At 46.7% G+C, this 21798-nt stretch overlaps 1 protein-coding gene across 1 annotated transcript in view; it reads left to right on the plus strand.

The window, feature by feature from the left end:
* The window catches only part of HYDIN (HYDIN axonemal central pair apparatus protein), a 2443906-nt gene that overhangs the window by 1563078 nt on the left and 859030 nt on the right, over positions 1–21798 (plus strand). Inside the window, exon 67 of the mRNA XM_030205004.1 lies at positions 4635–4776. Within this exon, the coding sequence (XP_030060864.1) occupies positions 4635–4776 (142 nt within the window). The remainder of the gene's footprint in view (positions 1–4634; positions 4777–21798) is intronic.

Raw genomic sequence — 21798 nt, forward strand, 5'->3', positions numbered from 1 at the left:
ATGGAGGGGACAGGGGCAAGAACAGAATTGCTGGGGATGGATGGATAGGGGCAGGGGAGAGAAGAGAATTGCTGGGTATAGATGGATGGAGGGGAGAGGAGAGTTTCTGGACATGGGTGGATGGAGGGGAGGGAAGAGGAGAGAGGAAGGTTGCTGGACATGGATGGATGGAGGGAAGGGCAGGAGAGAGGAGGCTGCTGGATATGGATGGAGGAGAGGGAAGGGAGAGAGAAGAAATGCTGGACATGGATGGAGGGGAGGGAAGAGTGAGGAAGGAGATGAGATGAGGGAAAAGGAAGAGAGGAGAAAATTGCACGTGGATGAAGAAAATAGGCAGAAGCTGGATCCACTGGACAGTCAAGTCTGCGGAGGACCCAGAGCAAGAAATGAAGGCGGAAAGTAAAAAAATAAATGGAAAGGAAGCCCTGGAAACGGAGTAAAGAGGACAGATAGCAGCAGAATCAGATACTGGGCCAGTATGATCAGAAAAACAAAGTCACCAGACAGCAAAGTTAGAAAAAAATCATTTTATTTTCATTATAATGTTTGGAACATGTCCACTTTGAGAATCAGGTGCTCAACATTAAAAGTTTATATTTATTTACTTATTTATGGCATTTTATCCCACATTAAACATGAATTAGATTGGAACCTGGGATCATTTAATGTTTTTTTTCCTGGAGAGAGTAATGCATTGCCTCCCCCACCCCCCAGGCTCTCTCCCCGGCTATAGCCAACTCTGCAATTTTGAGGGGAGGTGCACAGGTGGACGGGGGGGGGGGGGGGGGCGCAGAGGTGGACCGGGGAGAGAGCCTGTTGTTAAACATTTACCAGCACACCACTGTCTAGTGCCCACCCATCCAACCTGTTGGCCCACCCAAAAATTGACTTCTGGCTACGCCACTGCTTCCAACTCTAGAGAAACATTGAAAAGGTTAGCCAGCAGAGCCACCAGAACTTCCCTAAGTTCCTTCAGTACCCTCGGATGTATGCCATCTAGCCCCATCCCTTTGTCCACATTTTATGTACTTTCGCACAAACACAGTCTTCTGAAAATTGTTTAGGGTCTACCACACCTCCATTCCTATCTGTGTTTGTCTTTTGCAGTCCTGTTCCCAGCCCTTCAGCTTGAACACAGAACAGAAATATTTGTTAAGCAATTCTGCCTTATCTTTATCATCTTCTACATATTTCTCCCCTTCACCTCTGAGTCTCAGAATGCCACTTTTGTACTTCCTGCTATCTATGTAATAATTCTCACCTCCAACGTTCTAATGTGCCTGGTACCGTGGCTCCCTCGGAGGTGGTCTGCTAGGCAGTTTAGAATGCACTGACGTCAGTGATGTCACTGACAGCTGATTCTAAGGCAAGGGGAGGAGTAGGGAAACACGTGGAGCCTGGGAAACAGCTGTCAGTGCCCCCCCCCCCTCGGCGCACCACCCAAGCCCCTGCCCTGCAAAACCGCGAGCCAGGCAGGGGGAGGAGTAGGGAAACACTGCCTACCAATCAGCTCTCAGTGCCCCCCCCTCGGCACAACACCCAAGACCCTCCCCCGGCGCATCACCAAAGCCCCTACCCCCCCTCTCGGGCACATCAACTCCCTCTAACGCTGTACAGCCACTGCTGCTTCTCCTATGGAGCAGCAGCAACCGGTACAAAAAGAAAAAAGCCAAAAAAAGATTTTTAACCTGAAACGCGTAGACAGACATCTGGCATTGGCTGTCGTCACTGCAGCCGCTCCTGCTCTCCCCTCCATGTCACTGCCCCTGCAGGAAGACCCCGGAGGAGCGCAGCGACGTCAGAGGGGAGAGGAGGAGCGGCTGCAGAGATGACAGCCAATGCCAGATGGCTGTCTATGGAGCTGTGTTTCAGGTTTAAAATCTTTTTTTGGCTTTTTTCTTTTTGTACCGGCCGCTGCTGCTCAACAGGAGATGCAGCAGTGGCCGGACAGCGTTAGTATTGGCGGCTGCGGGTGGCAAGGGGGTTGATGTGCCCGAGGAGGGGGGGTAGGGGCTTGGGTGATGCGCTGGGGGGGTAGGGGTTTGGGTGATGCGCTGAGGGGGGAGAGGAGGGTCACTGGATATGGGTGGCTGGAGGGGGGCAGGGGGAGGGGAGAGTCGCTGGACATGGGTGGCTGCGGGGGGGGGCAGGAAAGAGGGAGGTGGGGAGGGGGTCCTGAGACCAGATGGGTGGCTGCAGGGGAGGGCAGGGGAGACAGAAGGGATGCTGCAGGGGGGGCAGGGGTAGAGGAGGGTCACTGGACATGGATGGCTGCAGGGGGGGCAGGAAAGAGGGAGGTGGGGAGGGGGTCCTGAGACCAGATGGGTGGCTGCAGGGGAGGGCAGGGGAGACAGAAGGGGCGCTGCAGGGGGAGAGGAGGGTCACTGGACATGGGTGGCTGCAGGGGGGGCGAGGGGAAAGGAGAGGAGGGTCGTTGGACATGGGTGGCTGCAGGGGGGCAGGGGAGAGGAAGGTTGCTGGACATGAGTAGCTGCAGGGGGAGAGGAGGGTTGCTGGACATGGGTGGCTGCAGGGGGAGCAGGGGAGAGAGGAGGTCCGCTGCATATGCGTGGCTGCAGGGGCAGAGGAGGGTTGGTGGGGAGGGGGTCCTGAGACCAGATGGGTGGCTGCAGGGGGGGCAGGGGAGACAGGAAGGACGCTGCGGGGGGGGGGATTACCTTGCTAGCGCCCGTTTCATTGCCTACCGAAACGGGCCTTTTATACTAGTTACTAATATATGTAAAAAAAATGTATTGTGCCCTCATTTTACTATATTGGCTATTTTTTCTTCCATTTGTTTTCTTTTTTTTATGTATAATTTTATGAGGCTGCTGCCAGATGGTATGACAAATTACCAGGTTTTCTTCCATTTGAAGCTTTGCTTTCCTGACTACTCTACTAGCTTCTCTTAGCTTTTCCAAATATTTTTGCCTGTCTTCCTCTTTCTACAATCTCTTGTAGTTTATGAAGGCTAACCACTTTTTCCTTATCTTTTCAGCTACTACTTTTGAGAACCAAAGCAGTCTTTTTTCCCTCTTACTTTTATTTACTTTCCTTACAAAACGTTTGTTTCCCTTACATATAGCTCCTTTCAGTTTTACCCCAATGGCTATTCTCTCAAACTGGCTTCCCTCATACCCGATGACTTTATGGTTTCCTCTGCGCCCAAGCAGGAAAAAGGGCAGTGGTCAAGCTGACTGAACAGGCTCTTGACATTAGAGGCTATTGCTTTAGATCTGCAAATCAAATGGGAGTGTTATTCCATGTATTTTATTGTCCTGAGGAAGGATGGGTTGCTTCAACTCACCCTCAATCTCTAGGTGGCCAACCACTAACTTTAGATTTCTTAGATCTACATGGAAACTCTCAGGTCAGTGATCATGGCAGTCAGGAAAGGAGAATTCCTCTCATCCTTGGTTCTTTTGGAGGCCTATTTTCATAGCTCTATAACAAAGGAGGGGAGCACAGCATTGGATGTCAGTTTACTTAAAGGGACCAGCATCTAGCTAGGGGCAGTTCCAAAAGCCTCCTGGAAAAGATAGGACTTGCTTTGTTTTAAATCTAGGCAAAGAAAGTTCAGATCTAATAAATGTGTAGAATAATGGCATATACACACAAATCTGTGTACATAATTCCATAAATGCCAAAATTTCAAATAAGTGCTATTCTGTGAATAGGCACACACATCTTTCATAGTACTTATTTTATAGGAAGGCATACACATAGGCAGAGTCTAGGTGGAGCATGGGGCGGGACGCACGCGTGTAACTTACCTTTGGCATTTAGGTGCAAGGACTTACACCAGTTCTATGGTCAAAGCAATTGCTCATGCCTTCAATATAGGCTTATATTGACCAGTTATGCTAGTATTCTATAAAGGAAAGTAGGCATCTACTTTCCTTTATAGAATAGGCATCTAAATATAGGTAAACTGTTAATAGAATTACATCCTAACTACATTAGCACATACTGTTAGTAAATGAGCCCCTAAGTAAGACCAGGTCTGTAATTGGTTAGAAAGAAATAGAACATTTTATCTAGAATACCTGAACCTTTTTATCATCTACAAACAAAAAATCTCTATATAACCTTTATTCAAACTAAAGAAAACAGCACAAAAATAATTTGGTAAATTAATTTTATTTCCTTTACTAATTTGGTATACTGCCTATGTGTTAGCTTCTGAGCAGTTTACAATAATTAAAAAATGAAATACATATGCAATAAAAATAAATAAAACAATAGAAAATCACTTTCACTCCACTAAACAGCTATCCCAAACTCAGCTGGTTTGAAGTCCCTTCCCTAGAAGTTCCAAAGTGATCTTCAGAATTTCAAATGAATAACCTATTGATAATGCATTTTTTAAATATTTCATTAATAGCTCATTTTGTAAAAGATATGTTTGTTTATCAGTTTTTAACCTAGTTATGGAAAAGATGTGGTGATACAGGCAAACTGTATATATGAATTCCAGTACAATATTTATGTTCTTGATAGATATTGTTCATGTATAGGAAGTGGCATAAACTTGTTTATAAAAGTGTAAAAGCTATCTATTAGTGGAACAACAGACACCTGCACCTTTATTTAGATTTGCCTGTTTTTTTTAATACTACTTGTTACATATGAAGAAGTAGAACAGGAGTCAATATGGGCAAAAGAGAGGGCTCGCCTAGAAGAAATGGACGAAGACGAGTATGAGGCTCTCTCAGGGGATGAACGAGCCTGGTTTGATGAGCAGAGGCTCAAAGCAGTGCGTGAGCGTAAAAAGAGGTGTGTATGCCTTTATTATATACACTAAATATATTCATGTTTATTTCCATTATGTTTCTCGATTTTCTAATCCATCTTTCTTTTTTGATCTGAAAACAGTTTATTATACTGTGACAAGGCATGAGGATAATACAAAGATTGATATTATTCCACACTTTAAAATAAAACTTTGTTTTGCAGTACTTTGCATAATAACATTTTGGATAAAATATTAAGGGGCCCTTTTACGAAAGAGTATTAGGGCCTGTGTTGTCTTGGCACGTGGTGAATCAGCCCTACCACCAGGCTTGCCCAGGAGCCTGGTGGTAGTTCCAACTTTCACGCATGCCATTTCCGGCGCTAGAAAATACACTGTCATTTTCTAGTGCTGGGAGGATGTGCCCGGCGGTAATCAGGTAGAACCATGTGCTGCCCGATTACCATTGGGATACTACCAGAGCCCTCATCGCCTCCTAAATAGGAGGCAATAAGTGCTCCATCAGTAAATGGCTACGTGACAATTTTTAAATTACCGCACGACCATTTACTGCTTTCTGTGGCAAAAGCCACCTTTACTGGCGTCAGTAAAAGGTGGGCCCAGCATGTGGCAGTCCCACATGCCGACGCCACCGTGGGCCACCTTTTACTGCCATTTGCTAAAAGGGCCCCTAAAAGTCCTTAAGTTCAAAATGTATTTCAGGGAGCCTTTTTGATCATTTAAAAGAACAGAAGATAAGCATGAGGCATGGGGTATCTTTAGGAATATTTTATGGTGGAAAAAAATAATTCCCTCTTATCCAGTAACCTCTTATATATAATGCTTCCCTTAAGCTGTGTAGGAGTCTACCAGCTGCGTTCTTACCATTGGGAGTGGTGCTGCAATCTTCCAGTTTATTTTTTTTATTTATTTTCAAATTTTAATAATTACAATATTCAATAAATCTTGAATTAAATACACGAAATATGCAACATCATCATAGGGAAACAATAATACAAAGAGAAATAGAAAAAAAACTCTTATCGACCACAATTTAGGAATTGATCCAAGAAAAAGAAATTAAATTATAAGCTAATATAACAAAGCCTATTCTCTAATTGTTAAACCAAAGACTGCACCATGCTCTGTTGACTTAATCCAAGCTACTATGCAGTGTTACATTCAGGATTAAATTTTCACAATTACACTCTCTTTGCTTAATAAAAAATCCTCTAACTGCTTAGGTTCAAAAATTGATATTGCTTTGTTTGATACAGTATCCTACAAACACAAAGAAATTTCAATTGAAATTTTGCTCCTAAAGCTACTACCCTAGGACGCTGTAAAAGAAATAAATTTCTTTTCTTTTGGGTTTCCCTGGATAAATCCGGGAAAACCCTTACTTTTGAACCTAAAAATAAAGAATTCAAATGTCTCAAGGACAGTCTGAGTACAGCATCTCTATCTAATGCAAATGTCACTAACAAAGTAATTCTTTGTGTGACAACCTCCAGAGATGATTCCAGGAACTCAGCCAAGTTCATTATACCTTGAGGGTTTAAATTGTCTGGGTTTTTCCCAGTAATTTGCAAATAGTATGCCCTTGTAATAGGTGGTAAAGAATTTTCAGGTAGTCCCAGGATTTCTACTAAATATTTCTTAACCATTTGTACTGGCGACACAAGTGGAGATTTAGGAAAGTTAATAATTCTTAGGTTAAGTCTCTTTGATTGATTCTCCAAATATTCCAAGTGTTTAGAGGCAAAATTCCTTTCTTTAATCAAAGACTGCTCCACGATTTCCATTTTTTCAAGTTTGCCAGAGAGGGTTTTTACCTCTGCTGCTTGGAGATCATTAATTTGTAATTGTTTCAATGTAGACCCAGCCAAAACCTTGATTGTTTCAGAATTCTTTACTATCATAGTTTGTAAAGCAGAGAGAGTTGTGGAATTTAAATCCCAAAGTGACTCTAATGTCACTACAGCAGGTCTTTCCAACTTCCCCTCAAAAACCAGTAGAGGTGCTTTAACAACTTGTTCCAGGATACTCACAGTCACAGCAGGAGTAGAGCTTTCCTCTGGAATATTCAAGCTTACAGCGTTTGTTCCAGCTTCGAGCAAGTTCCCTCCCTGAATGCTCCTTTCACCTGACAGGATTGAAGCAACAGGACTCATCACAAAGCTCTCTCTTCCTGGTTGGGGTGGTGCTGTACGTGGGACAAGGCTCAAAGAAGCCCCGTCGACACTGTCGGTCGGATCTGAGGGGCGGACTCCAGCAGCAGGAGTAGAGGTCATACCTGAGCCAGACGCAATTCCAAAGTGTTCGAGCGTCGTCTGTTGGAGCGGGGGTTTATTGCCTGGGGCAGAGGGAATCTCCCTGACTTTCCCTCGTCTCTTATCCATCTGAAACAGCAGGTAAGAGGCTCTTTCCAGAGTCAGCTTGAGCACTATTCAGAACGTGTCTGTCAGTGCAAGTCACACCGTCGCCATCTTGGATCCCAGGTACCTGCAATCTTCCAGTTTAAAACACACGAGGTAAGCATTTAGGAGTCCCACATAACCTCCTTGCCCTGCGCAATTGGAGTTGAGCCTGCAGCACCACCTCCTAGGATAAGAACATGGGTGGCAAACTCCCATATACCTTAGAGGGAACATTTCTCATATGTTAAAAATTTTGGTTGAGTGTTCTACTAGCAACACTTGTTTCGACTTGTCTATTACCCATGTGTCCCCTTTGCGATAATTCTGACTTTCTGTCCTTTAGAGGAAACTTTCAAAAAGTGCACTCATATAGGTACTTCCCTTTGGAAAATTGACTCAGGAAAACAATGTGCACAGATTGGTACATGATATTTGTGTGGGTACTTTTTCTATGAAAACTTAAACATATACTGTTGGAAATCCAAACAATGGGGATAATTTTATAATCAAAATCACTAGAAATATCTTTCTTAAAGGCAACACTAGGGAGCTATGTCCACCACTCTATCAGAGTTGACAGCAAAAGGACTCAATTTCTAGACATCATGGTTGTAAAGGAAAAATATTGTTTAACCACAACACTTTACAGAAAGCTGACTGATAGAAAAATAACCTACCTTAATGTCAGTTCCTGAGACTTAGGAGTCAGTGTGCATCAAGAGATGACTTTCATAATAGATCCAGTGAGTTGTCTAGAAGATTTAAACAGGGGGGATATCCCAAAAAGTGCATTGAACAAGGTTTCCGAAGAGCACGTATACAGATGAGGGAAGACCTACTAAAGACAGGTGTAAATCATAGGAAGAACCCAGAACTAGTCTGTACATTTCGTTTTTCATCCATTAGCCATGATTTTAAGAAAATCATCCAAAGACATTGGCACATTGTGCAATCACATCCTTGTTTTAGAGACGTCTTCCCCATTTTTGTCCTGTCCAGAAATCCAAACCTTAGGAATCTTTTGGTCCTATCCACGCTCCCTGATCACAAAAGGGGTGTTACTGACTACAAAGGCCATGCTTTCTGCGGTTCTTGCTCTGTCTGTAATCACTCTCTTCAACTTAATGCATTCATTCACCCCTCAACGGTTAAACACTACAAGCTAAACTCTAATAGTACCTGTAATTCCAAATATGTAATATATATCATAATGTGCCCATCTAAACTAATATACGTAGGCAAAACAAAAAGAATGGTAAGAATCAGGATTGTTGAACATCGCAGCTATATAAAGATAAAAACTGCACCCTTGGTTGAACATTGGATACATGCAAAACACAACATGGAAGATATCAAATTTCTGGTATTCCACACCATCAAAAGCAGCTGGCGCAGTGGTGACATTGATACTGTTCTGCTAAGGGCTGAGCAGTGAATTATCTATGAACTCAATACTGTATCACCAACAGGACTAAACAAAGAAATTGAAATGGTACATTTTCTTTGACCAAAAAATCAGGCACATCTGTCATCACTCTCTCTTCAGCCATTTACTCTTATTTAGATTAGCTTGTTGCCACACCTTCGCTTTTATACTCTCCATAGATATTTCACTTACACCTATTTATTTGCATGCAGGGCCGTGCCTAGGGTCTCTGGTGACCCCCTGCAGACTATCAGTTGCCCCCCCCCCCCCCCCCCCCCCGTGTGGCACAAGATGGCAAGGCTTACAAGCCTTTCTTGCGAAATACTTGATCGCAATTAATTTTTTATGATTTTTAACCGTGAAAATGATCGCTCACCACTTGCCACACTGACAGGAATTGTCAGCAATATTCTTAGAAAACAAATTGCTATACATTGCAAAATAAGATAGGAGATGTAAATTCTCAAAGTGGACATATTCCAAACACTAAAATGAAAATAAAATGATTTTTTTTCTACCTTTGTTGTCTGGTGACTGTTTTTCTATCCATATTGGTCTGAGTCTCTGATTCTGCTGCTCTCTATCTGTTCTCTTAACTCCATTTCCGGGGCTTCCTTTCCATTTATTTCTTTACTTTCCTCCTTTCTTCTTCATTTCTTGCCCTACATCCATAAGTAAAAGCTGTGTCCTCCTCTGTGGAATTGACTGGAGGAGGTATAACGTGGATCCAGCTTTTGCCTATTTTCTCCATCCATGTGCAGTTTTTCTCCTCTCTTCCCTTTCCCTCATCTCCATCCATGTGCAGTTTTTCTCCTCTCTTCCATTTCCCTCATCTCCATTCATGTGCATCTTCTATTTTCTTTCCTCACTTCCATCCATGTCCAGCACTTCTCCTCTCTCATCCCCTCCATCTATGTTCAGCATTTCTCCTCTCTCGTCCCTCCCCTGTATCCATATAAAGCAATAATTCTCTCTCCCCTCTCCTCCATCCAAGACCAGCATTTCTCCTCTCTCCCCACCAACTCCTCCATCCATCCATGTCCAGAGAATCTCTCTTCCCTGCCCTCCCCTCTCATCCATGTCCAGTGATTCTCCTCTCTCCCCTGAACCACATAAAAGCCAGAAACTGTGCAATCTCTGCAGCACTGTTTCAGGCTTGGGCAGACCCAAGTGGGCCTTACAGTCATTCCCTTCTGTCATTCTCCATACCTCTCTCACCCAGACTAAGCAGTATATCATCTTTAACTACCAATAGGGTGAGCAGATGCCTTTCTGCAAGGTCATAAAGAACAGAAGCCAGCGCTGGATTCTTTTTTAAGTTCTTTCTCAAAGGCACTTTCTACACAGACATAAAAAGGTTAATAAATAAAAACAAACAAAATCCATAACATAAAAACAAACACAAAAAAAGCATTGACTCTAAAGTTTAGCAATTTCATTAAAGCAAAATGTATTTTCACATATCACAAACTCTTCCTATCCAAGCAGAATGTTTTATATTTATTTATTTATTGCATTTGTATCCCACATTTTCCCACCTCTTTGCAGGCTCAATGTGGCTTACAATACATCATGATTGGTGGAGATATATAAGAAATAAACATTTAGTAATTACACAAAAAAAGCAATCAGATTTTCACTTACCAGCTCTTCACAGCTAAACTTCCTCTTTGAACCTACTGTTTGAACCATCAGCCAATGAAATGGCTTTTAGCTGTAGCTATATCAGGTTACCTAATAAGATAATTATGCACACATCATTGCAGTCATGCCCTCCTCTCAGAAATAAACCAAAAACTTTGAACCACTTACAGATTTTAACAAACAATTACAGTATTTATTTTTTATTTCTCCCCAGTCTCACTTGCACACCTCCCTCCAAACCTGTTCTCTTTAATTTGAATGTTGTTCACTTCAAGCTCACCCCGAATGAGAAGTTGTTCTCACACCAAAGACATATATAACACTCGTTGTATTCTTTTAAGCAATTTCAGTAGAGGTGTCTGCCTCAATTAGCACTGCTGGGTTGCCTTCACTTTCTGATGCGGAGAGGGAAGGGTAGGGGAGAGAGGACAATCACAACTTCAGGTAAAAGATTTTGCAACTGAACGGACCTGGGCAGCGCCCCCCTGCGGTGCTTACCCTGCTTACCGTGTTGGCACGGCCCTGTTTGCATGTGTCATGCTTCCCTCTCTTAAATATGTTCTTACATAAATATGTCCTCAATGTTTTATACACTGATATGTGGAATTATAAAAGATTCTGCTTTTATCTTATATATTTTTATACATTTGTCCATTTTTATATATACAGTGCACTCCATTTAAGTGCACGTCGGAAAAGAGCATGCTCTGTTTACCTGCATGCCGTACTTCGGTCCCGTTTTTGGCACCATCAATTTCTATGGGGACAAACTTCGGTTTACCGCACCACTGATAAGTGCAAGATTCGCTTATTTGCATGGTTCAAGACCGCTCCTCTGCAGGAAAGACTCCTCATAAGCGCGCGCATGAAATATGGAAGCCGATTGGCGCGTGACAACCAACAAGATTTCAAATTTACTGCCTCTTTATCTGCCACTGGCAGAATAAGTGAAAGAATGTTGTTAGGGCGTACACCGGGGTCATTGTTGCGACGGAACTGTAAGACTTTAACACTGGCTGAACGAATAGAACTTCTTAAAAAATTAGAAAACAAACAGTCAAGCATCTATTGCTAAAGAATATGGTGTCAATCCCAGTCAACTTTCATGTGTCTTGAAGCAGAAAGACCAGCTTCTGGAAGACTGGCAAAACAATGCAAATCCACAACAGAAAAGAAAATGGGCGGGAAAAGCTGAGGAGGTAGAAGATGCTCTTTTTCGGTGGTTTTCTCGAGTATGGACTACGGATCGTGTTGATCATCAAAAGACGGGTCGCCCGTTTTTCCTTACAGCTGATACTGATTGTGAATCTGCTTGTGTTGTATATGGAATCATCTGCCCGTGTCTGAAGTGGTATGTAGGCTATACTACTTGGAAAATCAAGCAACGCATAGCGGAACATGTCAGTAATTTGAGAATTCAGAAGAGGGAAGCCCCTCTGGTGGAACATTGGACCAACAGTAATCATGTTATTTCAGATCTAAAGTACGTTGTTTTGAAGCAAGTGAATATGCCATTTGGGGGTAATATCGCTAGAGCCCTTAAGCATAAGGAACAATGGCTTATATTTCAGTGGGACACTGTGGCCCCTGCGGGTTTGAATCAGGAAGTGGAATGGCTCCATGAATAATTAGAAGATGACGTCACCTAGGAGTATATTGATGTGCAGGACGCATGCGTCAGCGTTCCTTTGGCGGTTGGCCTCTTATGAGATGGTCTCCCTTCCTTTCCAGGTGAGCCTTGGGTTTGTTACAGGATTTGTATATGAAGAAATATGGATAAATCTTGAAGAAGAGAAGGGGAAATGATTTTAAAATGATGGTAATTTATTGACGGATTATTGCAGAGCCAGTTCGTCAGATGGGAGCAAGGCTCTGAGGAGTTTAAGTTCTCCTGAAGATGCCTTAATGGTGAAACACTCACATTGTTGAGAACGAAAGAGAAGAGCGGGAGAGGACTAGAATACGAGAGGAATGACACAACTAATGAGGAATGAGACATGTTTTGAAGTTTTATATTGGACTTCAGTTATGAGCACGAGCACTTGCACTTTATGATTCATTTCAGCTGGCCTACATCAACGGCGATCTTGATAACAGCCAAGTTTAGCCACCACTCAGCCCCAAGCTAAGTATTGATTTTCTTCATCTACTATTCATCTCGATTCTAAGTTGTGTGAATATGCAAGTACATGATATTTAGGGATGGTAGGTAGGGCTGAGTGTGATGATGGTTTGATATGGTCCATTGCTTTTTTGTAGACCAGCCACAGCAAATGGAACTGTACTGAGAATTCTTATATATGATTTAATCACATTGTGTATATGTATTTTCTTCACTGACATCGCAGAAATAAAATATAAAAAAAAAAGTTTTATGCCAAAACGGTTTCTGTTTAAGGAGGTATATACAACATAGAAACCAGGACTTTTAAGGTACCCCGGAGATACTATAGTATATATATATTCTCCGAGGACAAGCAGGCTGCTTGGTCTCACTGATGGGTGACGTCCACGGCAGCCCCTCCAATCGGAACACTTTACTAGCAAAGGCCTTTGCTAGTCCTCGCGCGCTCATGCGCACCGCGCATGCGCGGCCGTCTTCCCGCCCTAACCAGCTCGTGTTCGTCAGTCTTCTTTTGTCCGCGCTCGGTACAGTCGTGTTTTTGCCGTGTCGTGCCCCGCAAAGTCGACCTCGCGCTTTCTTCGTGTTGTTTAAAAAAAAAAAAAAAAACATTCTGTGTGTGGAAAGAGACTCTTCAGTCTTTTTCCCCCCGCTATTTCCAGCTTTTTCGCCCCGGTAAGTTTTCTTTCGTCGTCGGGGTAGGCCGCTTTTAGGCCTCGGGTCGAAGTTTTCTTCCCCTTGTTTTTCGGGTGCCTTTTCCGCCATTTCGACTTTTGATCTCGCCGGCGTGATTTTTCCGCCCATGACATCGAAGTCTCCCAGCGGCTTCAAGAAGTGCACCCAGTGCGCCCGGGTCATCTCGCTCACTGACAGGCACGCGTCGTGTCTTCAGTGCTTGGGGGCTGGGCACCGCCCGCAGGCCTGTAGTCTGTGTTCCCTTTTGCAAAAGCGGACTCAGGTAGCGAGATTGGCCCAGTGGAACGTTTTGTTCTCGGGCTCTTCGTCGGCATCGGCACCGGGGGTATCGAGTGCATCGACGTCTTCAGCGTCCAGACCTTCATCCTCGGCCGCCAGTGCATCGAGTGCATCGAGGCATCGGCCCTCTGCATCGGCGCTGAGACATCGGACAGCTGCATCGACGTCGGTGGTACCGGGACCTCGTCGGCTGATGTCGTCGGACAGTGGTGCTTCGTCTGGAGTGCAGGTGAGGGCTGTCCATTCCCCTACTGGTGGCGGTGAGCCTTCGGGTGGGTCTCCCCCTACCCTGAGGGCTCCTGCGGTACAGCCCCCCCGAGACCGACCTCCTTCGGCCTCGGCCCCGAGGAAGCGACGGTTGGATTCTACGTCCTCCTCGTCGGTGCCGGGAAGCTCCGGTGACATGCTTCGTTCCAAGAAGTCGAAGAAGCATCGTCATCGGTCTCCTTCCCGTGTCGGCACCGAGAGCTCTGGGTCGCCGAGGGAGTCGGCACCCAGTAGGCATCGACACCGAGAGGACAGCTCACCCTCTGTCCAGGAGGTGTCGATGCGCTCCGCTCTGGACAGCCCGGAACAGCCTCCACGCCCGGAACAGGTTCTGACGTCGACTCCTGCATCGACATCCATGCCTTTCTCTGCAGCCGCTCTGAACGAGAGCCTCCGGGCCGTTCTCCCAGAGATTCTGGGAGAGCTGTTGCGCCCTACCCCTCCGGTACCGGCGGTGCTTGCGCCACCGGTACCGTCGAGCGTGGCGCCGGCTGGTCCATCGCCCGAGGTGAGGTCTCCGGCGTCGGTGCCGCGTGCGGTACCGGCTGCCGTCGCCTCCCAGGAAGGCTCCCGACTACGTCGGCGGAGGGAGCTTCGCCGATGCGGGCGAGGGAGTCTACCTCTCGACGCCCCCATCGTGGACATGGCTCCACGGAGTCGAGTCGGGCGAGGTTGCAGACACAAGTCCGTGAACATGTGTCTGACACCGAGGGTGAGGCCTCGTGGGAAGAGGAAGAAGACCCCAGATATTTCTCTGACGAGGAGTCTGAAGGTCTTCCTTCCGATCCCACTCCCTCTCCTGAGAGACAGCTTTCTCCTCCCGAGAGTCTGTCTTTTGCTTCCTTTGTCCGGGAGATGTCTACGGCCATCCCCTTCCCAGTGGTTGTGGAGGACGAGCCCAGGGCTGAAATGTTTGAGCTCCTGGACTATCCTTCTCCACCTAAGGAAGCGTCCACTGTACCCATGCACCATGTCCTAAAAAAGACATTGCTGGCAAACTGGACCAAGCCTCTAACTAATCCCCACATTCCCAAGAAGATCGAGTCCCAGTACCGGATCCATGGGGACCCAGAGCTGATGCGCACTCAGTTGCCTCATGACTCTGGAGTTGTGGATTTGGCCCTAAAGAAGGCTAAGAGTTCTAGGGAGCATGCTTCGGCGCCCCCGGGCAAGGACTCTAGAACCTTAGACTCCTTTGGGAGGAAGGCCTACCATTCTTCTATGCTCGTGGCCAAAATTCAGTCCTACCAGCTCTACACGAGCATACACATGCGGAACAATGTGCGGCAGTTGGCGGGCTTGGTGGATGCGCTCCCCCCTGAGCAAGCCAAGCCTTTTCAGGAGGTGGTCAGGCAGCTGAAGGCGTGCAGAAAATTCCTGGCCAGAGGGGTGTATGACACCTTTGATGTTGCGTCCAGGGCCGCTGCTCAAGGTGTGGTGATGCGCAGACTCTCATGGCTCCGTGCCTCCTACCTGGAGAATAGAATCCAGCAGCGGATTGCGGACTCGCCTTGCCGTGCGGATAATATTTTTGGAGAGAAAGTCGAACAGGTGGTAGAGCAGCTCCACCAGCGGGACACCGCATTCGACAAGTTCTCCCGCCGGCAGCCTTCAGCATCTACCTCTACAGGTAGAAGATTTTTCGGGGGAAGGAAGACTGTTCCCTACTCTTCTGGCAAGCGTAGGTAAAATCCTCCTTCTCGACAGCCTGTGGCCCAGGCTAAGCCCCAGCGCGCTCGCTCTCGTCAGCAGCGTGCGCCTCAGCAAGGCCCCTCGGCTCCCCAGCAAAAGCAAGGGACGAGCTTTTGACTGGCTCCAGCAGAGCATAGCCGACATCCAAGTGTCAGTGCCGGGCGACCTGCCAGTCGGAGGGAGGTTGAAAGCTTTTCACCAAAGGTGGCCTCTCATAACCTCCGATCAGTGGGTTCTCCAAATAGTCCGGCAAGGATACACCCTCAATTTGGCCTCAAAACCTCCAAATTGTCCACCGGGAGCTCAGTCTTACAGCTTCCAGCACAAGCAGGTACTTGCAGAGGAACTCTCCGCCCTTCTCAGCGCCAATGCGGTCGAGCCCGTGCCATCCGGGCAAGAAGGGCTGGGATTCTATTCCAAGTACTTCCTTGTGGAAAAGAAAACAGGGGGGATGCGTCCCATCCTAGACCTAAGGGCCCTGAACAAATATCTGGTCAAAGAAAAGTTCAGGATGCTTTCCCTGGGCACCCTTCTTCCCATGATTCAGGAAAACGATTGGCTATGCTCTCTGGACTTAAAGGATGCCTACACACACATCCCGATACTGCCAGCTCACAGGCAGTATCTGCGATTTCAGCTAGGCACACGTCACTTTCAGTACTGTGTGCTACCCTTTGGGCTCGCCTCTGCGCCCAGGGTGTTCACGAAGTGCTTGGCTGTAGTAGCAGCGGCACTTCGCAGGCTGGGGGTGCACGTGTTCCCATATCTCGACGATTGGCTGGTGAAGAACACATCCGAGGCAGGAGCCCTGCAGTCCATGCAGATGACTATTCGCCTCCTGGAGCTACTGGGGTTTGTGATAAATTATCCAAAGTCCCATCTTCTCCCAGTGCAGAAACTCGAATTCATAAGAGCTCTGCTGGATTCTCGGACGGCTCGCGCCTATCTCCCAGAGGCGAGAGCCAACAACTTGTTGTCCCTCGTCTCGCAGGTGCGAGCGTCACAGCAGATCACAGCTCGGCAGATGTTGAGATTGCTGGGCCACATGGCCTCCACAGTCCATGTGACTCCCATGGCCCGCCTTCACATGAGATCTGCTCAATGGACCCTAGCTTCCCAGTGGTTTCAGGCTGCTGGGGATCTAGATCCACCTGTCCACGAGTTTTCTCAAATCCCTGTATTGGTGGACGATTTGGTCCAATTTGACTCTGGGACGTCCTTTCCAAATTCCTCAGCCACAAAAAGTGCTGACCACAGATGCGTTTCTCCTGGGATGGGGAGCTCATGTCGATGGGCTTCACACCCAAGGAAGCTGGTCCCTGCAGGAACGCGATCTGCAGATCAATCTTCTGGAGTTGCGAGCGATCTGGAACGCTCTGAAGGCTTTCAGAGATCGGCTGTCCCACCAAATTATCCAAATTCAGACAGACAACCAGGTTGCCATGTACTACGTCAACAAGCAGGGGGGCACCGGATCTCGCCCCCTGTGTCAGGAAGCCGTCAGCATGTGGCTCTGGGCTCGCCATCACGGCATGGTGCTCCAAGCCACATATCTGGCAGGCGTAAACAACAGTCTGGCCGACAGGTTGAGCAGGATTATGCAACCTCACGAGTGGTCGCTCAATTCCCGTGTAGTGCGACAGATCTTCCAAGTGTGGGGCACCCCCTTGGTAGATCTCTTCGCATCTCGAGCCAACCACAAAGTCCCTCAGTTCTGTTCCAGGCTTCAGGCCCACGGCAGACTGGCATCGGATGCCTTCCTCCTGGACTGGGGGGAGGGTCTTCTGTATGCTTATCCTCCCATACCTCTGGTGGGGAAGACTTTGTTGAAACTCAAGCAAGACCGAGGCACCATGATTCTGATTGCTCCTTTTTGGCCGCGTCAGATCTGGTTCCCTCTTCTTCTGGAGTTGTCCTCCGAAGAACCGTGGAGATTGGAGTGTTTTCCGACCCTCATCACGCAGGACAAAGGGGCGCTTCTGCATCCCAACCTCCAGTCTCTGGCTCTCACGGCCTGGATGTTGAGAGCGTAGACTTTGCCTCTTTGGGTCTGTCAGAGGGTGTCTCCCGCATCTTGCTTGCTTCCAGGAAAGATTCCACTAAGAGGAGTTACTTCTTTCTATGGAGGAGGTTTGCCATCTGGTGTGACAGCAAGGCCCTAGATCCTCGCTCTGTCCTACACAGACCCTGCTTGAATACCTTCTGCACTTGTCTGAGTCTGGTCTCAAGACCAACTCTGTAAGGGTTCACCTTAGTGCAATCAGTGCATACCATTACCGTGTGGAAGGTAAGCCGATCTCAGGACAGCCTTTAGTTGTTCACTTCATGAGAGGTTTGCTTTTGTCAAAGCCCCCTGTCAAGCCTCCTACAGTGTCATGGGATCTCAATGTCGTTCTCACCCAGCTGATGAAACCTCCTTTTGAGCCACTGAATTCCTGCCATCTGAAGTACTTGACCTGGAAGGTCATTTTCTTGGTGGCAGTTACTTCAGCTCGTAGAGTCAGTGAGCTTCAGGCCCTGGTAGCCCAGGCCCCTTACACCAAATTTCATCATAACAGAGTAGTCCTCCGCACTCACCCTAAGTTCTTGCCAAAGGTTGTGTCGGAGTTCCATCTGAACCAGTCAATTGTCTTGCCAACATTCTTTCCCCGTCCTCATTCCTGCCCTGCTGAACGTCAGCTGCACACATTGGACTGCAAGAGAGCATTGGCCTTCTACCTGGAGCGGACACAGCCCAACAGACAGTCCGCCCAATTGTTTGTTTCTTTTGATCCCAATAGGAGGGGAGTGGCTGTGGGGAAACGCACCATTTCCAATTGGCTAGCAGATTGCATTTCCTTCACTTACGCCCAGGCTGGGCTGTCTCTGGTCATGTCACGGCTCATAATGTTAGAGCCATGACAGCGTCGGTAGCCCACTTGAAGTCAGCCTCTATTGAAGAAATTTGCAAAGCTGCGACGTGGTCATCTGTCCACACATTCACATCTCATTACTGCCTGCAGCAGGATACCCGACGCGACAGTCGGTTCGGGCAGTCAGTTCTTCAGAACCTGTTTGGGCTTTAGGATCCAACTCCACCCCCTGAGGGCCCTGTTTGTTCTGTTCCAGGCTGCACTCTCAGTTAGTTGGTAAATTTTTTTAGGTCAATCTCAGTTATGTCCTCGCCGTTGCGAGGCCCAATTGACCATGGTTGTTGTTTTGAGTGAGCCTGGGGGCTAGGGATACCCCATCAGTGAGAACAAGCAGCCTGCTTGTCCTCGGAGAAAGCGAATGCTACATACCTGTAGAAGGTATTCTCCGAGGACAGCAGGCTGATTGTTCTCACAAACCCGCCCGCCTCCCCTTTGGAGTTGTGTCTTCCCTTGCTTTGTTTTGCTACTTATGGGACTGACGAACACGAGCCGGTTCGGGCGGGAAGACGGCCGCGCATGCGCGGTGCGCATGAGCGCGCGAGGACTAGCAAAGGCCTTTGCTAGTAAAGTGTTCCGATTGGAGGGGCTGCCGTGGACGTCACCCATCAGTGAGAACAATCAGCCTGCTGTCCTCGGAGAATACCTTCTACAGGTATGTAGCATTCGCTTTAGCCAGGTGACCAGCTGGGCAGGTAGTTTGTGTGGAGGAACATACAGCATTATAACCTTCTCCTATTTTCTCCAAGAACAAGCAGGCCATAATATTCTCACATCTGGGTGACATCATCTGATGGAGCCTGAAGCAGATGCTGACTAGCATATATGACAAGTAGAAAATTTTAGCAGCATTCCACCGTACATGTGCGGGTGCCTTCCTGCCTGATGCACAAGCATAGGTTCCTCAGTCTGTTTTTTTTCTGTGGAGCTGAGAGGTCGTGTTTTTGTGTTCTCTCTTCAGCATGTATAATAAGATATTTTTTCAGTGCCTTCCCTTTTGGAGTTTTCCTTATTTTCCTTATAGTTTCGGATTTTAATACCGTTCTTTTTATTTGATCAGTTTTCAGTTCTTCAAGTTTCTTTTGCTTCGGTTTGAGCTTTGCCCCTTTTGGCATATAAGATTGAGGAATTTAATTTAGCCATGGTTCTTTTTTCAGTGTCCAAAAAGACCCCCAGTGGCTTCAAAAGGTGCGCCCAATGCAGTCAGGTGACCTCTATAATGAACATGCACAACTGGTGCTTCAGGTGCCTTGAACTTAAACATGAGCCTAACTCTTGTTGTTTTGCCTTCTCACAGGGTGATTGGCATATAGTTTAAACCAGTGTATAGAAACCTATGCCTATGAGAGTAATAGGTTTGCTGCATCCCCCGTGACTTCTGGGGGAAGGGGCACTTCAGTTTGCAATCCTAGGTACAACTAGAAATGAGGAATATAACTGCACTGCATGAGATGGCCCAGCAGTAGGAGACTGGACCGGAGGCTAAGGGTCATAGAGGAGTACACTGAGAGGATGGAACATTCTCTTGGGCACAGGCCAGGTACCCTTGGGGGGACCTGGTATCTGCCCTAGAATGCACTGGCATCATTCAGATGCCTTCTCTCCTGACCCATAGCCCACCCACCTCCTGATATCTATCCTCCTCCACTCTCTGGGGTGGCCTACCTCCCTTCTCCATGTGTCTTTCCAGCCTTAAAAAAGTTTGATTTTTACATTTCAAATTAAATCAATTTGATAACTGCCAGTTGCTGTCTCACATGTGTTTATTGCTAGTTCAGGTTTCCTCATTTCCTCCTACATGTCCACATAAGCCATAAATCATAAACCACTCACAGTGGAATACAGCCCATACTCCAAAGTGATATTTTGATGTAGACAGACCCCATGGGACACAAGCCTACCCTAATGTGCTGTATGCATGGCCTCTCTAAGGTTGTTACTAAGACCTCCTATGCAACCCCTTTATGGAGCTCATCTTTGCCCAGGTTCACATGACACTATGCATAGGGAGAGTGACAAGGACAACAATCTCAAAGAACAGTACGGTGGTAGTATTGCACAGCTAATACTCATCACCGAGGTTCAGAGACTCGGTATTAAACCACTACAGCAGACATACTCCACACTAACCAAGGTGCAGGATGAGGCAGCTATTTGTCAAGGCAGCAGCTATATACAAAAATATAAATAATGTGTAACATTACTACTGAGAACATACATTACAATGAGCACCTAAAGGAGCCTCCCCCCCCCCCCCCCCCACACACACACAATTTCCTTCATATGAAAGAGGCCAACAATCAGGGTCTTAGTAATGACATGGACACTGTCGTATATTGTGTGTGAGCAACCCAAGCTTCACATGTCTATTCCATAATAGCCCAGTGGATGGACATCTTGGCATATTGTCCATATGGTCTGTGATTTGATCTCCCAAACACCACAGCATCAAAAGTGGCTTCAGATGTCAGGGACAAAGCATACCATGTAAGGGAGAGCCTAACAGGCTGTTGTGAGGTATGCCAATAACAACAACATGTAACACCATCTTTCAACAGGGACATATGGCATCACTGAGAAGACATTTAAGTACAGATAGGATCATTAAGGCATAGACCTGACACTCTAAAGAGATACCATTGGGGCTCTGAAGACTCATATGGTCCTCAGTTGCTTGCCTGCAGGGAACAACAGGCTAATGAATGTGTGCTAGACTCCAAATCCTGCAGCTTTGTCCCCATGCCAATACCACCTCAGCCATTAACTATGCCCTCCACACTCCATCTCTGCTTCAGGGAGTTGTTGTGTATAAGGATACCACAGACCTAATTCTAGATATGTAGGAGCTACATCTGATGTATGTGTGCCACATATCTGTCAGAAAGGAATAGCATATCCCTAAACAATCCTAACTACTGATCTACCAAAGCCCAACTCTTCCAACCCTTTGTCACAGTGGGGCAGCCTACATATCTGTGTGTGCGCATGCCATTGGATAGTGCATGTGTGACATACCTTGACATATATGCATCCCAATGGATGATGGCTCCAAAGAACAACATGGTTAGTATTGCAGCTGAAGAAAGCCATCAGTCTTAAGAACACTGATAGGAATTAAAGAGATGCGGGTAGTCACATCATATGCAAAGCCACATTGTAGTTGGGCTACCATACCCATACCCATGCCTATAGGTTCAGTGTTATCCTCATGCTTAGTAATTTATAGGTATGTTACAAATGAAACACTGAAAAGAATCAACATAGTTGCAGGATGGCCTGGGATTGCAGCACTCCCTGTAATGAGGCCATAAAAGTGAAGGCCAGACCCACAGCTATTCAGACAGCATTGTCTTCACTGTAGGTAGGAGCTACAGGGGACAGGGGAGCAGAAATCCTCTGTGGAGAGGATCTGCTGAGGGATAGATAGGGAAGGCCTGAAAAATGCAATCAGCACCAACCAATGTACTAGGTCAAAAGAGATATCTACTCTACCATTTAGGAGGGAAGTCAAGCTGTGTTAGGGCAATAACCTACATCATTTGCCTTCAAACACATCTTAAAGGGCTGTACCACAGGTTGTCTTGCCCTAACACAGCATTGTCACCATGAGG

This window comes from Microcaecilia unicolor, chromosome 5 (assembly GCF_901765095.1).
Source record: "Microcaecilia unicolor chromosome 5, aMicUni1.1, whole genome shotgun sequence".
NCBI classification, from domain to species: Eukaryota; Metazoa; Chordata; class Amphibia; order Gymnophiona; family Siphonopidae; genus Microcaecilia; species Microcaecilia unicolor.